At 36.6% G+C, this 18,930-nt stretch overlaps 1 protein-coding gene across 1 annotated transcript in view; it reads right to left on the bottom strand.

Moving 5' to 3' along the window:
• PRKCA (protein kinase C alpha) overlaps positions 1-16,583 on the bottom strand; it is a 487,054-nt gene extending 470,471 nt beyond the window's left edge. Inside the window, exons 1-2 of the mRNA XM_074224747.1 lie at positions 16,228-16,583; positions 13,439-13,470 (exon numbers count right to left, since the gene is read on the bottom strand). Of these exons, the coding sequence (XP_074080848.1) occupies positions 13,439-13,470; positions 16,228-16,400 (205 nt within the window). The 5' untranslated portion in view covers positions 16,401-16,583. The remainder of the gene's footprint in view (positions 1-13,438; positions 13,471-16,227) is intronic.
• Positions 16,584-18,930: the final 2,347 nt, after the last annotated feature.

Raw genomic sequence — 18,930 nt, 5'->3', positions numbered from 1 at the left:
ACCAATTTAACATATAATAAACCAGAAGTAATACAGTGGAGAAAGGAATCACTATTTACTAAATGTTGTTAGGTAATTACATAACAGCAGAAAAAAGAAATATCTTGAATTATTACCACCACCTCACATGGCAACAGCCACCACAGGGGCCAGATGAAATTAATATGAAGAATACTTTATTTACTTGTCAAAATAAACAAGCATATGAGTGTATTCTTTTTAAATTTCAGTAAAGTTGAAAGTAACAAGGAGCAAAAACAGAGAAAATTAGATTTAAGAGAAGGCCTTTTTTGGATATAATTTGAGGCATTCCCTCTCCTACAGGGAGGCTTTAAATAGTTCACGTACCTATGAAAAAGACCAAAAGAAACAAAGTGAGAGCTTTCTCCTAGAACTTGGTTACTACTCCCTTTCCCTTCATGTGCAGAGCAGAGAGGAAGACTTGGGCAATGTAGTTACAGAATGATTTATATAACTTAGAGTAAGGACACACATGAATTAGAGAGAAATAAGCCAGCTCTGAACCAAGAAGTTCAGAACTACTACACTCCTTTTCATCTCCAGAATCAAATACAACATTCTATTTGGCATGCAAAATCCGTCATAACCTGACCTCCTTCTCCCTTTTTAAGTTCCTAAAACCTTATTCCTCTGGCCAAATACTCGAGTCCAAGGACACTGGCATCCTTACTGTTCCTTGACTAAGATACATCATCTCTTAAAACAATAGATTATGTTCAATACTTTCCTTCCTCATATCCAGAAAAGATGTTACACCTTCTAAGGAGGAAGCCTAGCAAATTGAATGAGGGCTCTCTAAATGAAAGCACTGGAGTTCCAGAGTTATAAACTGCTTTGACCACTTTGGTAATGTAGGGAAACATAAATAATTATGATTCACTAACAAAATCCTTTAAATTCGTACATATTCTCCCCTGAACAACAGACTGAGAATTTGTGGGAATGTTTTAAATACTATTCCTGCCATGTCATTTGAGTCAATGACTTTGTGAAGACTTCACTGAGTCTTCTGATTATAATGGGTAAGACAGTGTTGTTTCGTGAGCTATATGTTAGAAGTCACCTCAAGAATTGTGGGCAGCAGGGGCAGCTAGGTGGCGCAGTGGATAGAGCACTGACCCTGGAATCAGGAGTACCTGAGTTCAAATCTGGACTCAGACACATAACCCCATTTGCCTTGCAAAAAAAAAAAAAACAACCAAAAATTAAAAAACTTAGAATTGTGGGTAGCAAGGAGCAGCTAAGTGGCCCAATGGATAAGAGCACCAACCCTGAAACCAGGAGGACCCAAGTACAAATGCAGTCTGAGACACTTAAAACCTACTTGACCTTGGTCAAGTCACTTAACTCCACTGTCTTGCAAAAAACAAAAAACAAACCAAAAAAATAAAAAAGAATTGTAGGCAGCAGTCACCTATCTGGGAAACCAAATCGTCAGTAAAAATAGGAATAGAAAGTAAAAAACTGATATCTACTAAAACATTCAAAAACAAAAATCATAAAATAGATGTGTTAAAAGTAGGGGAAAATTAATGAAATAGTCAAATCAAATGAAAACAATGAAATAGAAAATGTGCTACAAATAGAATAAAAGTATGCTATCCGAAAATACATTAAGATATTACAATAAAGTAATACCTGGGTAAATATACAGTTTGCCATTTCCTTTTCCAGTTATAAATGAACTGGGTCAAACAGGGTTATATAATTTGCCCAGGGTCACACACCTAAAAGTTTCTAACTCCAGGGACAACAGTCTACCCACTGTGACACCCAGCTAATGTGTGTGTGTGTGTGTGTGTGTGTGTGTATACATAGTTATATGTATGTGCATATATATATATATACACACACACATATATATATATATAAACATATATACACACACATATCCTCATGAGCAACTAAACAAAAAAGGAAGTAAAATTATACAAAAATAATAAAAACTCAACATTCCTGGAAATGTGAGGAAACAACCTAGTTGTCCTATAAATTTGTCCAGTCTTTCTGGAGAAAATATAACAATATGTAATATGAGTTATAAAGCTTTACATCTTTTAATATGATAATTCTATCTTGGGTATTATACCCTGCAGAATAATTCAGAAAAAACATATTTTATATCAAAATGCTTTTAGTAGTATTATTAATAATGAAAAAAATTGAAAATAATGCAAATGCCATGAGATTAGGGAATGGCTTTGCAAACTACAACATATTAACAAGATCAATTCTATAGAACTCCACAAGAACACCACAAGAACATGGACTATAATTATGCCTAGAAGTGTTTAAATGAAATAATTTTAACTGAATATAGATGAATAAAATAGTTTGTACATACTGATCTTGACTGAATCAATTAATGATTTAGTCAACAAACATTTGTTAAGTTCTTACTACCAGCCAGTATCCATGCTAAGCTACTGGGGATGCAAAGAAGAAAAAAAATGTCTCAGTGTTAAAGAGTTTACATTATCATTGGGGGGAACAATATTTACATAAATCGGAATATTCAAGACGTCTTTTGTTCTTCATTTTTGAAGAGGACTGATAATATCATGGAGTGATTTTACTTCCCAGTGAACAGAATTTAAGTGAGGTAGAGTTGAACAAAGTGAAAGTCCAGTGGCAAGACAAAAGTCAAGAAAGCTTGCAATGGCTCCCCATGTGGAAGATGAAGTTTGATTCCTGTTGGTTATTTTCAACCTGGTTTAATCTGTCTGTTGAGAGTGTTTACAAGTGTATATAGCCACTGAACATGGTGCCAGGTAAAAGGTGAGTGTTGGGTGAACACCAAAGATGCATGAGTAGCCTTAAAAAAGACCAGAAGTTCTAGTCCCCCTTGAACATGTTACACACCCCATTCCAGATAAGATTCACACAGCGCATATAACCTCAGAAGGAAAAGCACTACCAGAGAAGAAGACTAGGCTAGGCCTCCAGCAGTGAGTGATGTTTTACCTAAGGCTTGAAGGAAGCCAGGGATTACAAGAAATGAAGGTGTGGAAGTAGAGTACCCAGGCATAATGACAATACAAAGGGAAGGAGATAAAATAGGAAATGTCCTATTTATCAAACAAGCCTCTAGCTAGACCACAGAGTGTATAAAAGGAACTAAAGCATAAGACTAGAAAGACATAAAAGAACCAGATGGTAAAGAACTTTAAAAATCAAACAGAGATGTTTATATTTTATTCTAGAAGCAACAAGAAACCATGGGAGTTTCCTGAGTAGGAGACCCAGAACTAGGAAAATCTCTCTAGAAATTGTAGGAAGATGGGGAGGCTAGGTGGCGCAGTGAATAAAGCACCGGCCTTGGAGTCAGGAGTACCTGGGTTCAAATCTGGTCTCAGACACTTACTAATGACCTAGCTGTGTGGCCTTGGGCAAGCCACTTAACCCCATTGCCAACTAAAAAAGAAAGAAATTGTAGGAAGAGATCTGAGGAAAGGAGATCAATTAGGAGGAACAAGGTTAAAAAGATAGGATAAGAACTAGGATTGGGGCTGTGTGACTAGAGAAAAGGAGTCTTATCAAATGAGATGTTATAGAGAAATTGAGACTTAAAATTTATTGTATCTATAGTTTGCTTATCTCAGCTTTATTATTTTGTCTTCTTTTGTCTGTTTTGTTCATCTATATTTACTGTCATTACAACTCCCAATTCAACAAATATTCATTAGATCCCTGGGTTCAGGATTAACAAGAAAGATTCTTTGCCTTGTTCCTTTGTCCTATCCTGATTAGGATCTGATTTGCCAAAGTCTACTTGACTAAGACTTTTTTAAAGAGAAAGCATTAAAATAAAGCTCTACCACTAGACCATTGACTAATAGGAATTAACTGTCTTTAAGTATCAAAAGAAAAAGAGAATTAGCAATAAATAAACAAGCAGAGAAAATTTTAAAAGCTCCTAGTCCTGATGGAGTTAAAGAAATCTATGAAACTTTTAAAAGAATGGTTACTACCAGTATTATATAAACTATTCTCAAAAGTTGAAAGAGAGATCACTTGTTTATAAAAATATATTTCTAATATTAAGCCAGAGAAGATTAATATACAGAAGGAAAAGTATACTGTCATTAAAAATAATAATTTAAAAAATTTTAATAAAATCTTGTCAAAGTCTTTTAAGATTTATTCAATGTGATCAAATTAGAGGCATACTAGGGATGCAAATATAGTTCAACATTAGGAAAACAATTAACAAAGTAATATAAAAAGGGAAAATGTTCAAAACTATAGAATTATCTCACTAGAAAAGGAAAAATTCTTTGATAATGCACAACAAACATGTTTATGCCGGAAGTCCTTCAAATTACAGGTATAGAGGGAATCTTTTCAATATTGTAATGGAACCACTAATTCCTTGACATCCCTGAGATAACTTTCTCCCTCTATAAAACCTGATTGGGGGGGCACAAAACCCTCACTTCCACTACCACCATCACCACCCCAGCAACTTTCTGTTCTGCAGATATAATAAATTTCAACAGCATATATTCGGCATCTCAAATACTTATTGAGCTCTTGAGACCATGTAAGCCATATATCCAGAGGAGTGAATGGCCAGGCTCTTATATGAAGATGAGTGTCACTGTATCTGTTGCATATCCTTGCTGTATTAGGGAAAATTTGGTAAGCCTCCTCCTTTGATAAATGATCAGTGACTTTAGTATCTCTTTCTTCTCAGCATAAGAATCTGATCCAAGAGAGTGCTGTATTTAGATCTAGACTTATTACAGACATCTTAAAAATTATCTATCTTAAACCAAAAGCAAGCACCAAATGGAATGGTATCGAATAGAATATTAGAATATAATAGACCATAGATAATACAATAGAAGCTTTTTCAATAAATGAACAAAAGCAAGGATTGCCCACTCCCCAAATTATTATTCAATATAGTTCTAGAAAAGTTAGCAATAGCTATTAACACAAGAAAAAGAAATTAAAGGTGTTGAGACAGATAAAGAAGAGATAAAGTTATCCCTAGTTGCTTTTAGGATGATGGTTTACTTAGAAAATTATAGGGAATAAGTAAAAAAATGAGAGTTGAAAGCATAGCTTCAGTAAAGTCATAAAATTTATTTACAAATGCAAGAACATTTGAATACAAACATACCCAAAAATCCAAGTGGCAATAATAGGGAAAGTAATTCCCTTATGAATAATTACAAAATGCATAAAAGCTCAGATTATATGGGGAGGCACATAAAGTATAATATGGAAGAAGATTGTATTTTAAGTTATCCTTACTTATTCCAAGACATGCTTGTCAATTGGGGTTAGTGAGAACAGTTCCCTGATATTCTTCACTTAGTCAAGTCTTACCTATTTCTATTTGGAAAGTGTCACATGCTCCTACCTTGTGGAGGAACTGAGATGCAAGGGCTCAACCTCTTTTGGTGATGTTCACCTATCCTAATTGTCTTTATTTCAGTATGAAAGTTATCAGTAAAATCTGACTCAATCTCTTAGCCATCTCTTAACAGATCTGCAGTGATCATCTGGTCAAGGTGTTGCTCCCTTGACCTACACGTAATAAAGTTCTTTTAACTCTTTTTGCTCTGAGTTTTGCCTCCTAGATCAGTGAAAGCCCAAACAAAGAATTTTCTTTGCAACAACTAGAAAGGCAGAGAACTCTATTTGATTAAAAAAAAGCTACTGGAAAAACTGAAAAGTAGTATGGGGGCAGCTAGGTGCCACAGTGGATAGAGCACCAGCCCTGGAGTCAGGAGTACCTGAGTTCAAATTTGACCTCAGACACTTAATAATTACCTAGCCTTGGGCAAAGCTACTTAACTCTATTTGCCTTGCAAAAACCTAAAAAAAAAAAGTAGTATAGAAAAAGCTAAGACCTATACCTTATATTATGTTCCACATTCTAAATGAATATATGACCATAATATTTAACATCATGCAATTAAAGAATCAATAGAGAAGCAAATCATATGCCATTCACAGTTATGAGGAAATGCAAACAAGTGAGAGAAACCACTGAAAAAGATAAAATAGGTACTAATTACATAAAACTGAAAAGCCCTTACTAGACCAAATTAATGCACCTAGGACAAGGAAAGTAATAGCATGGAAAGACTTGCATGAACTGATGCTGAGTAAAGAGAGCAGAAGTAAAAGAATATTATGCACACTAACAACAAAATAGGGAGATGATCAATTATGATGGACTTGATTATTTCTGCAGTACAATAATCAAAGACAATGCTAAAAGACCTGTGTAGGAGAAAACTATCCATATCCAGAGAAGGGATTGTGGAGTTTAAATGCAGACCTTCAATTTTCCAAAAAATATGTCTTATGAATTATGTCATCTTTTCTAATTTTTTTCTTCCATTTGGATGTGATTCTTCTTTCACTACATGATCAATATGGATAGATCTATGTTTAGCATGATTATAGATGTAGAGCTGATATTACATTGCTTTCATCAGGGGAAGGGGAAGGAAGGAAGGGAGGGAGGGAGGGAGGGAGAAAAATGTTAAAAAATGGTATTGGAAACTATTACATGTAGTTGGAAAAAGAAATAAATAAACGAGAAAAAATTTCTCTTATAAGGGTTTGGAATGTAAGGTTCATAAACTAATATATTTATAAAAAGACCAAATCTATTTCCCAAATATTCCCCTGTGTGGTTCAAAGATATGAACAGCTCTCAAAGAATTGCAAAATGGTCACAAACAACAAAATGCAAGAATACTCCAAATCATTAATAATAAAATAAAAAAATAACGCTGAGGTTTTACCTATTACCTAGAAAACTGGTAAAAGATGACAAATCCTGTAGGGATTGGGACACTATCTATATACTATTACAGTATTTCACCTTACTTTGTTTTTTTTTGTTTATTTACTTGTTTTATTTCACTAACTTTGGAAAGTACTTTGGATGGAACTATGCTAAAACATAACTGTTCTTTTATACTGAGAAGATAATTGAAAATAAAGTCCTTTATATACACCAAACTACTCTCAGCATCACTTCTTGTGGTAGGGAAGAAGTAGAAACAAAATATATGTCCACTGACTAAATTATGTTTCATGAATAAAATGGAATATTACTGTGTTATAAGAAATGATGAATATAATGTATACAGTTTACATGACAGAGAGAGGTAAGCAAGCGAAGAAAAAAATACACAATTATTAAAATAATATTAATGGAATAAAACACCACAGTTAAAAATGAATATTAAAAAATTCCAACAAACAAATATGGCCCTGAAGATGAGAAAAAGACCGCCCCCCCCCCCCCCCCCCCCGTTCAACACCCTTGCTGAAGTAGGAAATACACAGGTGCACTACAGCATGACATACTGCATATATTTTCAGACTATTTTGATATACTGATCAGGGTTTTATCCTCTTTTCTTGAAAAATAATATTGTTATATGGGGTAATTTTCTGGGAAGAGAAAGGGAAGAAACAGAAATTCTGGTAACATAAAAAATCAACGAAAAAATTGTAAAAGAAAATTAGCATACATTACCACAGTTTGCTAAAATCTAAGGTAAACCATCCCAGAAAGATGTAAACCTATTTTTTAAATATTTTCATAGGAGGCAGTTAGTTTCATCATATTACCATAATATCTCTTTGCATTTTTGAAGACTACAAGACTCTTTCCCCCTTCCCTTCTATTTAATTAAAATTATTTTATTCTATTACTTTGTTACTCTGAAATTTTACTATGAGTGAAACAAGTTCCAACGTGAGAAACTTATTTTTAATAAGTTTCTCAGTTCAGATGTACTAAACATGATTCCTTTTGTGCTATAAATTGAGCTTTTTCCTCCATCAAACACTGTCTTTGATTCTTATATAGAGCCAACATGAAACATCCTTTACTCACAGTAGCTAATGGAAAGATCTACTGACTTTTAAACTAAAACACACACTAACAGGAAGAGAGGAGAGCAATAGCTTTCTCTTAGAACTGTTAACCACAGAATCTCACTTCAAGGTATAGTTTAAGTAACAATACCTGCTAAATTCTTAGCACTGAGATGATTCAAAACTGAAGAACAGAACATTATGGCAATTTCTAAAGCCAGTAAATGCGGCAGTTTCCGACCATCCATGGTTTGATCATCTAAAGACAATTAACTTCTTTTTTTTTAAGGTTTTTTTTTTTTTGCAAGGTAAATGGGGGCTTGCCCAAGACCAGACAGCTAGGTAATTATATTAAGTGTCAGAGACCGGATTTGAACCCGGGTACTCCTGACTCGAGGGCCGGTACTTTATCCATTGCGCCACCTAGCCGCCCCGACAATTAACTTCTATTGGCAAATTGTAAAGTGGCAGAATTTTATTTTAATGCTGCCTCTTTAAGAAGTTTTGGTCAAATAGACCCTGACAAAGCAGGTCTGAACCTTGACTGGACGTTGGAAATTCTTTCAAGGAGGGGACTTTTTGTTTGTCCGGCACCTAAATACCTGATAAACATTTGTTGAAATGAATTATGAAGATAGTAAAGATGAGAAAAGCAGACAAAAAAGACAATGTAATAATATCCAGATAAAATAAATAGATAACAGTGGACTTTAAAAGTTACAATTTTGCACAGCCAATAATCAAGTTACATTTCCAGGATTTGTTTCTATCCTGTGTAACTAGAGACAGTTTTGGGTCTTGAAGAGGAGAAAGTGGAGTTGGCTCATTCCCTTTTCCAATCATGAGATAAGCAGATGATATTGTTTCAACTACACTGACTCAGGAGGAAAGGAGAAAATAACCTAGCCATATAAGCATTAAATTATAAAATCCATTATTGTGTTATATACCACTGATCTTGAGATACTTTAGGATCAAATATACCAGTTTAGTGGCAGGATCCTTAAATATCAGTTCCATCTGCATCCTAATCCTCCTAGACAAGTCACCTACCCTCAGCATACCACTGTTCACTCAACTGAGTGGTGGGATATTTAACTGTATACTGCCCCGGCCTCACTGGGATGCTTGGAGAATTCAGCAAAATAAATAAATTATTCTACTGAGATCTTTGAACAGTACTAAATTCATGTGACAAAAAAGAGGTAAAATAAGGGGTGGTTTTAATTCCCATGAGGCACATATTTCACCTTTGGAAACAACTTCAAGAAAAAATATTTCATTTCATCAGTATCTAAAACCCACTGACCACCTGCTTACTGAGCCAACTGTTCTTCATTCCTCTTTTTTTTTCCCACAGAGTAAACATCTCACAACAGGATCTTCCTGTGTGAACTACACAGGAAAGATCAGTTTTCAGTGTTGTACACCTGTGCTACAACATAAATAAGAATACTAGGTAAGTTACATTGGGTAAAGCTGTCATGAAACCACTAGGAATAATTTGTTAAACACAACTACAGAAAAATTTCTAGTTTCCACTTTTGTATTATTTAAAAAAGGAAAGCATTTTTTCAGGCTTCTGAAAGATATTACTTCTCCCTCGCTGCATGGGTTTATTCTCTAAGATGCCATAAATTATGAAGTCAGTTTTAAGGATTAAAATTCTATTCTTTCTTCGACCATTATTCTCTTAATAGCTACTTAGCTTTTACTGGCTAACAATAACATTAGATTTTATGGCTTAGCCTCCTTATTTATGGACAAGGATATAGGGATTATAACTAGGTCAGTTATAAGAGTCTTTATTTAAATAGTGGGTACTTTCCATATATATACATATATATTATTGATTTGTTATAATGCACATTGTATAATACAAAAATGTGTAATCATAACTTGGGGGACAGGGAGAAGGACCATGATTTTATTGTGTAAGAAAATCCAAGAAAAGATGGTTCCTTCAACAATTAAGATTTACTACCATTCCTAAAGGATAACTGGACTTCTAACTCTCCTTGTCTCCTTCAGCAATTAAGATTTACCACCATTCCTAAAAAAATAACTGGAATTCCATCTTTCCTTGTCTCTACATTTTACAAGAAGCTTTCCCTAGTTCTCTTATTGCTAGTGACTTTCTTGGAGACTATCTCCTATTTATACTGCATATATCTTGTTGTCACATAATTGTTTGATGTTGTCTCTGTTAGATTGCAAACTCCCAGAAAATAAGGACTTCATTTATCTTTCTTTGTATTCCCAGTGCTTAGCACAGTGGCCAACACAAAAGCTTAATAAATTCTTGTTGATTGGCTGATTTATTACTCTACAATTTATAATCTGAAGAAAGTTGCCAGGGGTTCTAGAACATTGAGACTACCCCAAAATAAATACAGATTGTATATGCTACATAAAATGAATGGAAATCAAGTCTTCTTGACTACAAGGTTTATTCTCTAGCCATCATTTTCATAAAATATAAATTACAGGCTGATATGAAAAATAGTGTGGTTTAATGAATAGTCAGTCTACAAAGACCTGAATTCAGGTCCTCAGAATGACACATTAAGTTGTATTGCCATGAGCAAGTCACACTTAACCTCTGTGTTCTAAGACTAGAAGTAGAAAGGAGTTGTTTTTCTGTATTAAAAGATGAAAATACTATATCCATGAATTCCCAACATTATTAAAATTAAATGGCGTGTGTGTGTGTGTGTGTGTGTGTGTGTGTGTGTGTGTGTGTGTGTGTGTTAGAAAGAGAGAGGGAGAAAGAGAAGGGGGGAGCCAGTGATAGAGGAAGGAGATGACTAACCATTCCATACTAAAAACAGATGTGCCTCACTTTACCTACTATAGATACCATGCTAAAGAGTCTCATTCAAAGCAAAGTAAATTCAGGAGAGAACTTAACAATTTAAAGAACTGATGTATACTTTAAAATATGCATATGCATGTGGATGAATTTTGAAAAACTTTCATAACATATAATAGGAAAAATAAAATATTTTTTTAAAAAGAACTAATTTAGCAGTGTGGCCTTGGGCAAGCCACTTAACCCCATTGCCTTGAAAAAAATCTAAAAAAAAAGAACTAATGTTGTAATTCTATAGTAAAACAAAGAATATTTGTGTAAAGTTAATAATTCCTCCCAAATTTTGTGAATCTAGATTTTCATGTATCAGATTTGCTATAAGTGAGTTACACTCACACACAAAATAATTTCCTAGTAAGTCATTACAGTAACATTATGATGTTGTCCTATAGATAAAGCAATATTATAAGGAGGTTCTTTTCTACTTCCCAGATTAAACACTCTTAACGAGGTTTCAGGATCTAAGAGGGAATCCAATAGACTGAATTTTTCTAAAAAGAAATTTTTTTTTTTTGCAAGTTTCTGGTAGCCATGCTCAGCTTCTCTTAGATGTGAAAAGCAGAGAATATAATAGTACATAATCTACTTAATTAATTGTTGAGCCTTAAAGACTCAATCAAATCCCAGATATACAACATGAAGACTTACTATTTTATTGCACTGAATCAGATGCAGTAGACTTAAAACAGGCTAACTTTAGCATTTTGCCTCCCCAAATCATACTATGCTAAAAAAGTCATATATTTGCTATTAAAGTCAAATTCCCTGACTTAGAAATGGTTGTCTCTTCCTTTAATCTATACTAGAAGACTAACATAGTGTGTAATTATCATTTTCCTTTTCTTCAAAAATATTTACTTACATGTATGTTGTTAATTTCATAGAAAAATCATTCACTGACCTAAAAACAATCTTATAAGAGAATGCAGATATTAGGGAATGATAATTTAAGGGAATATTCAAATCTAAAGCATGCTTACAGGTGACTATAATAAATGGGCCTCACTTTATCATGGAGTTTTGAAAATATAATTGTGAAAATAGTACTATGAGAAAAAACCTCTAAAAAGGAAATTTAATATTTGTTATAACTGTTTCAATAATATGTTTAATGAAGTGAATAATAATAATACTGTTTTCAGGGCAAAATATTTCTTTTTTATCTTTACAACTTCATTTTGAAATCTTTATTTTTAATTTAATTTAATGATCATTTAAACAAAAAATGCAATTTTTCTTTTCTAGAGCAATGATTTCATTCATGTAGGAAACTCTTTTACCAATCTACAGCTATTCCCATAACTTAAAGTATTACAGAATTTCCTAAAGTACTTCAAAGTGCTTGTCCAGAGTCACCAAGTCTATCATCTATCTATCTATCTATCTATCTATCTATCTATCTATCTATCTATCTATCTATCTACCTATCTATCTATTAGAAACAGATTATGAGCCTAGATCTTTCTAACTTTGAATCTATCTAGTATGCCATGAATATCACTCAAAAACAAGATTAGACTTTAGAAATTGTGAGCTTTTACAATGCTTTTTTTTTAAGAGCACATAAAATTTAACAAGATAATAAAATTTCACTGTGTACTCTTCTGAATTGTCAAAAGCATTTAACACTTAACTAATAAATAAAACTGATAGCCTGAAGGGGAGAAAATGGCTTCCAATTTAGTAAATTACTTCAAAATATTTGAAAAAGAGCTAACAAGATCCTAAAGTATGCATAATTTACAATAGGTAAGGGACAATAGTTGAACAGCAAATAGAGCACAGGATTTGGAGGCTATATCACCTTGGCCAAGTCAAATAAACCTCTTAAAGTTTTTCATAGAGGTTCACTGTTTTTATCATTATTATTAGGTACCATAAATGATATTCCATGGAGTATGGAAACTGAAAATTTAACAATTTTGCATGAAGTTACTTTATGAAAGTTACTTTAATCAAAAGCACATTTCCAAAAGAATTTATTTTTCACAATGAGATGAGCATTTAAGGAAACTAAAGTGCTGTATCATAACATTGCAGGTCCAGTTACTATCATATCAGGTCCATTCTATTAGTAAATACAAACTTGGTTTTGGATAGGATAAGGCCTACAGTCATGATGACCTTTTTTTTAAAAAAAATCCATTTAAAAATTGAATGCATTATCAAATGTGCATACAATATTAAAATGGATTTTTAAAAGTTTGACATAGGAACTCAGTGTCACCTAAAATGAATTGTAATCATTACAACTCAGTGTATAGGTAAAACAGATAATGATGAAAAACAAAGAAAAACAGGAAAGAATAGCCATATGAATATAAAGTAGATCCATTTTCCTAAACACCCACACACAGACAGTAGTTGCTGACAAGAACATTCCCTGAAAAAAAAGAAAGTTTTTTTTTTTAAGGAGGAAGAAATGCTGTCCTGCATAGAGATTAGGACCTATTTCTTTTAATGAATTCTCTCTTTTTTAAACAATCCAAATACCTGTTCTTCATATTTCATGACATTTAACCAATTATACAACCATATATGTTTCCTACAAGGAAAAAGCTGACTTTATATATTTTGCCTTACTGGTGTAACTCATTTCATGCCATAGATTTCATCATTTCTACTAGGTTTAATAACAAAATCCGACAGAGTATACACATACCTAGCCAAGAAAATCATATCACTTACCTTGGCACTGGAAACCTTGTTTTCCAAACCCCCTAAAAAAAACAAACAAAAATCTCTTTAGAAATTTTGCGTTGTATAATAACACTCAAGGAAAATAAGGGGCAGGCTACTTTTACACATTTAAAAGTTATCCAATAAAACATTCAGATCTCATAGCAAAAATATACTTTAAAGTGGTGAATGCTCAGATTACCACCTCTATAGATTCAACTTTGGAAAAAGCTTCCACAATCTATCCTGCACCTACACTACATAAATATTTCAGAGTGTCACAGTTTTCAGCTTTGCATATCTATGCATTTGATACTCAGCTTTCAAAAGGTTACAGGTGTGACATTAGAAATTGTACTACTATTTATTTTAAAAGTTTACCCACTGAACCAGAAAGCAATTGTATTCTTTTTATCCCTAAAGAATGAGTATCCTTTTTCTCCCTCTAAAAACAGCTTAACTATGCCTATTAAACTTTCAAAAGTTTATTTAGGATATACTGTCTTCCCAATCCCTAGAATTTGTGAAAATAAACTTTCTTAAAATTTAATTTTGACTTTAAGTGACTGATTTTACAAATAAATCATTGTATCTATTGTTTGCATTTGAGATTAATAATCATTTAATATTTACTGAGTTCACTTAATGTACAGACTTGTGTTTTTAGGAATCATTTGATATTAGCTGTGTCCAGAATAAAAAAAAATGGTTTCAGGATAAAAGCAACTTAAAATAGATAATGAGATGCAAAGTATTTCTAAAAAAATAAAAAAAATGAAAATAGTTCAGAAATGCAGATAATTTTAGAATGGTTTCTAATATGATATATTAATATAAATATTTAGCTTCACTGCTTCAAGACAAGTGAAAACTTTGGTAAATACAGAAATTGTAAATCAAATGATAATTAGAAAATGGTATTAGACTACACTAGCTTAGGTGAAGGTAGGAACTGAAACAATCATCCAGACAAGAAGGAAAGGAAAGGAAAAAAGAAAAGAAAAGGAAAGGAAAAAGGAAAGGAAAAAGGAAAGGAAAAAGGAAAGGAAAAAGGAAAGGAAAAAGGAAAGGAAAGGAAAGGAAAGGAAAGGAAAGGAAAGGAAAGGAAAGGAAAGGAAAGGAAAGGAAAGGAAAGGAAAGGAAAGGAAAGGAAAGGAAAGGAAAGGAAAGGAAAGAGAAATCTTACCACAAACATTCTAGACAATTGAAGTAATAATAGGGGAGGGAAGGTGCTTTTATTGATCATTTCTCTTTGCCTGTCAACCCAAAGGAGTTTTGTTTCTTTAGCCTCTGATCCTAGGAACATGCAAACTAAATGATGTATAATGGAATTCAGATTTTCCACTTAGCAGTTTTCTCAAGAACTAAGCAGCAAATAGAGTTCTGTTTTTTAAATGATATATAATAATAAAAAGGAAGCGTTAAGAGCTTGAAATAAGCAAAATATATCTTTTTAGTGGAGATAGAAAGCTTAAAATGTTTGCTGTTGTCCTTTGCCCTGATGTTAATTTTTCATATATTCACATTTATAAATACGTTCCATTGAGTTCCATGGAGTTGAAAGGTGGTCCTTTTAGGGTCTAGAATCTAAGGAACTATATTTGCAAACAATTGCAGACTGCCTACATTTATGAACAGGAGGTGGGGAAAAGATGTATAAGGTAACAGTTTGGAAGGACGGTAGCAAGGAAGAAGTACTTTCCCTCACCTATCGCTCTTATGCTCTATTGGACAGATCTTCAGTTTAAAATAATTATAAGGGGTCTTTATTTCTTATGGTATTTTTCTTAAATGGGAATCTTTTCTCGTCTACAGACCTGCAAGACTAATCTTGTGTTGAACAGGGTCTATTTTAAATGCCCCTGGTCTTTGCCTCCTCCCCCACCACATCTTGCAACAGTTTGCTGCTCTTTCTCTCTGCTTGCTTACTCAGAGAAGTCGAAGTCTTTCTGTGCCCAGCAGTTATAAGCTACAGTAGGCGAGGGCACAAGGTTCAGTGGAGTGTAAGCTAGAAAGAAAAGCACACACACATTCACAGAACCAACACCCGCCCTCTGGCAAAGAGGAGGCTTGGAATGAGTGACAGCACAGTTGCAGCAGCTCCTCAGTTTCTCCCGTGTGAGCTTCTCCCGGGGAGACCAGGAAAACTATTCTCCCTTTGGCTTTTTGTTTCCTTGACCCACATAGCCACACACCATTGCTCTACTACCTGTGCGAGTGTGCGCGTGTAGAAGAGGGGCGGCCTGAATTGATCAGCATCTGTGTGTTTGTGTGTGTGTAAATGTCAATGCCTGGCAGTGCCAGCCTCTACTTCATAGCCTGGCAGGGAACGCCAGGAAGAAACTGTCAGTGTAGACCCCGCCAGTGGGTTTGTCACCGCGTGGAGGGGGTGTCAGTAAAGTGAATGAGAGTAGCTGTGGGTGTGTTTGTATCATTTAGTGTGTGTCCATTGGTGTTTCTCCGCCACTAAGCAATGTGGGCGGATCAATGTGTGTGTGTGTGTGTGTGTGTGTGTGTGTGTGTGTGTGTGTGTACATTACTGTGGTTCAGCTTTCCCCGTGGTGTTCAGGAGTGTGTATAGGCGTGTCAGCTGAGTGCCAGGACGTAGAGTTTGCATAGGTGTGAAAGTGCAACTGCCCACGGGGTACCCTGGAGTGGGTACGTCGGTGCCTTTGCCGGTGGGTGCCTCTCTCTGCTGCCGCCCTCCCCCCACGGCGCCCCGCCTTGACCCCACACCTCGCCCCTTCCTCCTCCCCCGCCTCTCTCCGACCCCAGCCCCGAACGGGGCGAGCGCCTACCAGATGAAGTCGGTGCAATGGCTGCAGAAGGTGGGCTGCTTGAAGAAGCGGGCGATGAATTTGTGGTCCTTGACTTCGTGCACATTCTTCTGCCTTAGCGCCCCTTTGCGGGCGAAGCGGTTGGCCACGTCCTGGAGTGGAGTGGAGTCGTTGGTCGGGAAAACGTCGGCCATGGTCCCCCCAAACCACCACCTGCCTCCCCTGGGGAAGCTGGAGCCCGACGGGGGAGCGGGAGGCAGGAGGGGAGCAACAGACACCTCCCCTGGCCTCCCCGGGAAGGAGCAAGGGCGAGAGCCCGGGCCAGGTGGGAGGGAGCCCGGGAGGTCCCGGCTGGAGAGGAGCCGGGCTGTGGCGCCGCCGCCGCGGGTCCCGGGCCGCCAGGAGCCCCGGGTGCCGCAGCCCGAACCGCCGCCGCGCGCGCGCCGACCCCGGCTCTCACTGACAGCCCGGCGGGCTCCGCACGGGCTTCCGACTCGGCGGCGGCGGCCGCGGGAGCGGCGGGGCTGCTGCTGCTGCCGATGCCGCCGGTGCCGCCGCTGCCGCCGCTGCTACTGCGCTGCCACTGCTGGCAGTGGAGGTGGCAGCAGCCTGAACCGGCCCCGCCGACTGAGCATGCCCAGAGAGTGGAGAGAGAGTGTGTGTGTGTGTGTGTGTGTGTGTGTGTGTGTGTGTGTGTGTGTGTGTGTGTGTGTGTGTGTGTGTGTGTGTGTGTGACTATGTGTGTGTCGGCTCCTCCGTGGTGCAGGAGTTAGTCATGGGGCGGATTCTGAGTCTCCATGTTTTCCCCGCAGCCAGGAAAGGGGGGTGGGGTTGGGGGCGTGGGGGCACACTGAATTTGCAAGAGGAGGAGGAGGAGGAAGAAGAAGGAGGAGGAGGACAAGGAGGAAGACGCATCTCAGCGGGGCGGATCTGTCCGCCTTTTTTCCGTTTGCTCCTCTTTTCTCTCCCTTATCCCTCTTTTCAACATTTCTTTCTGCTTTTCCTTTTCTTTCTTCCTTTCTCCTTTTCTCCTCTCCGGACTTTTCTGTTGGGGTTTGGGAGGACTTTGAAGATCGTATTCCAATCCCCTGATGTTACTGTGTGTTGGACTTGAAACCCCTGAGTCCTAACTGGTACTCTTTTCACCAGACCATGTAATAGCAATCTTGCTTGAGACAGTGAACACTCCCAGGATTAGCAGATCATGCAACTCAGCTTTCAAGCCTTTCTCTCTGTCTGCCTGTCTGCCTGCCTGCCTGCCTGCCTGTCTGTCTGTCTCACTCTGTCAACACCTACCTCTCTGGGTTATTGTAAGGATAAAATGAGATAATAGCTGTAATACTCTGATACATTTCCTGGCACATCTCTTTTCCCCCCTTCTATCTCTACCCTGTGTTTCTGTGTGACTCTCTCAGTCATACACCCTGCTGGTAAATATTTATGCACTTCCTCCTTCCTCATTATAGGGATGGGGTAAGTTGGTATTGATAGGGTTCAGTACTCATGCTTGTACTTCTATGGTGTGACACAAAGTATTTCAATTTCTAATATTGTACAGTTGTACAAGATTCCTTTCCCATACAGAGTGTACCATACATATATTAGGAAGGGTATTTATTTAAAATAATTGATTATTGAACTCCGCTACAACCCATTTTAGGCTAGTATTTAAAAAGTAAGTATACAGATATCTCACTGATTCGTCTTCAAAATGGGGGTTGTATCCACAATGGATTTTTTTAGCATGACTACAAGGAGGCTGTGGCATAATTCTAAAGGGAAACTATTTGGAATGTAGGGTCTCTGTCCTGAGACAGCTAATTGCAAGCTTGTTTCCAACACAATTCCATATTCTTCTCCTCCAGTACTGTCCAACACTCCTCTTCTCTGTTCCATCTGCAAATGACCTCCTATGACTGTGGTCATCAGTCCCTTGGGGAAAGTTATAACTAAACCCTGACTGGGCAACCTCTACTAATATCCACAAGCAAAAGTTCCCCACCCATTGGGTCTGCCCTGTCTGTCCACATGTCACCCCAGGCAGCCTTTGTAAATTTTTGTGTTCTAGAAAGTGTTCAGGGGCTGAGCTGTCATCCTATCCTGCTTTTCATTTTCAGTGGGACAAAGTGAATAGCGCAGGATGAACTGAAATGAATAGATTTTGAACTGCATCACTGATCTCATTCCATCATCTTTCCCCAAACCCACTCCTTCTTAGAACTCTATTTCTGTAGGTGGTCCCTCCAATCCTTACAGTCACTCATCTTTAATTTAAAACCTGTCTTGCTTGATTTCTGATTCTTCCTCACTCCATATATCCTAGGTTGCCAAATCTTATCAATTCGACCTGCACATAATCTCTTCTATCCATTTCCTTTTCTATACTCTGACAGGCACCTCCTTCATTCAGTTCCTTATTTCTCATAGGCACTATTGCACTAGCTCTCTGATTGGTCTCCCTGCCCCAATTCTTTCCTCAACTCCAATCAATCCACCACACAACTAACAAATTGATATTCCTAAAACGTACCTTGAGGGGCAGCTAGGTGGGGAAAAGGAATCAGGAATATCATCTTCCTGAATTCAAATTTGACTCAGAAACTTACTAGCTTTGTGACACTGGACATTTAATTAAGTTAATTAAACAGGGCACTTAACTCTATTTGCCTCAGTTTCCTGATCTGTAAAATGAGCTGAAGAAGGAAATCGCAAACCAGTCCAGTA

The sequence above is a fragment of the Macrotis lagotis genome, chromosome 2 (genome assembly GCF_037893015.1).
Source record: "Macrotis lagotis isolate mMagLag1 chromosome 2, bilby.v1.9.chrom.fasta, whole genome shotgun sequence".
Lineage (NCBI taxonomy): Eukaryota > Metazoa > Chordata > Mammalia > Peramelemorphia > Peramelidae > Macrotis > Macrotis lagotis.
Note: the sequence above shows the minus strand (reverse complement) of the source record. Positions and strands in the feature narration are given on the sequence as shown.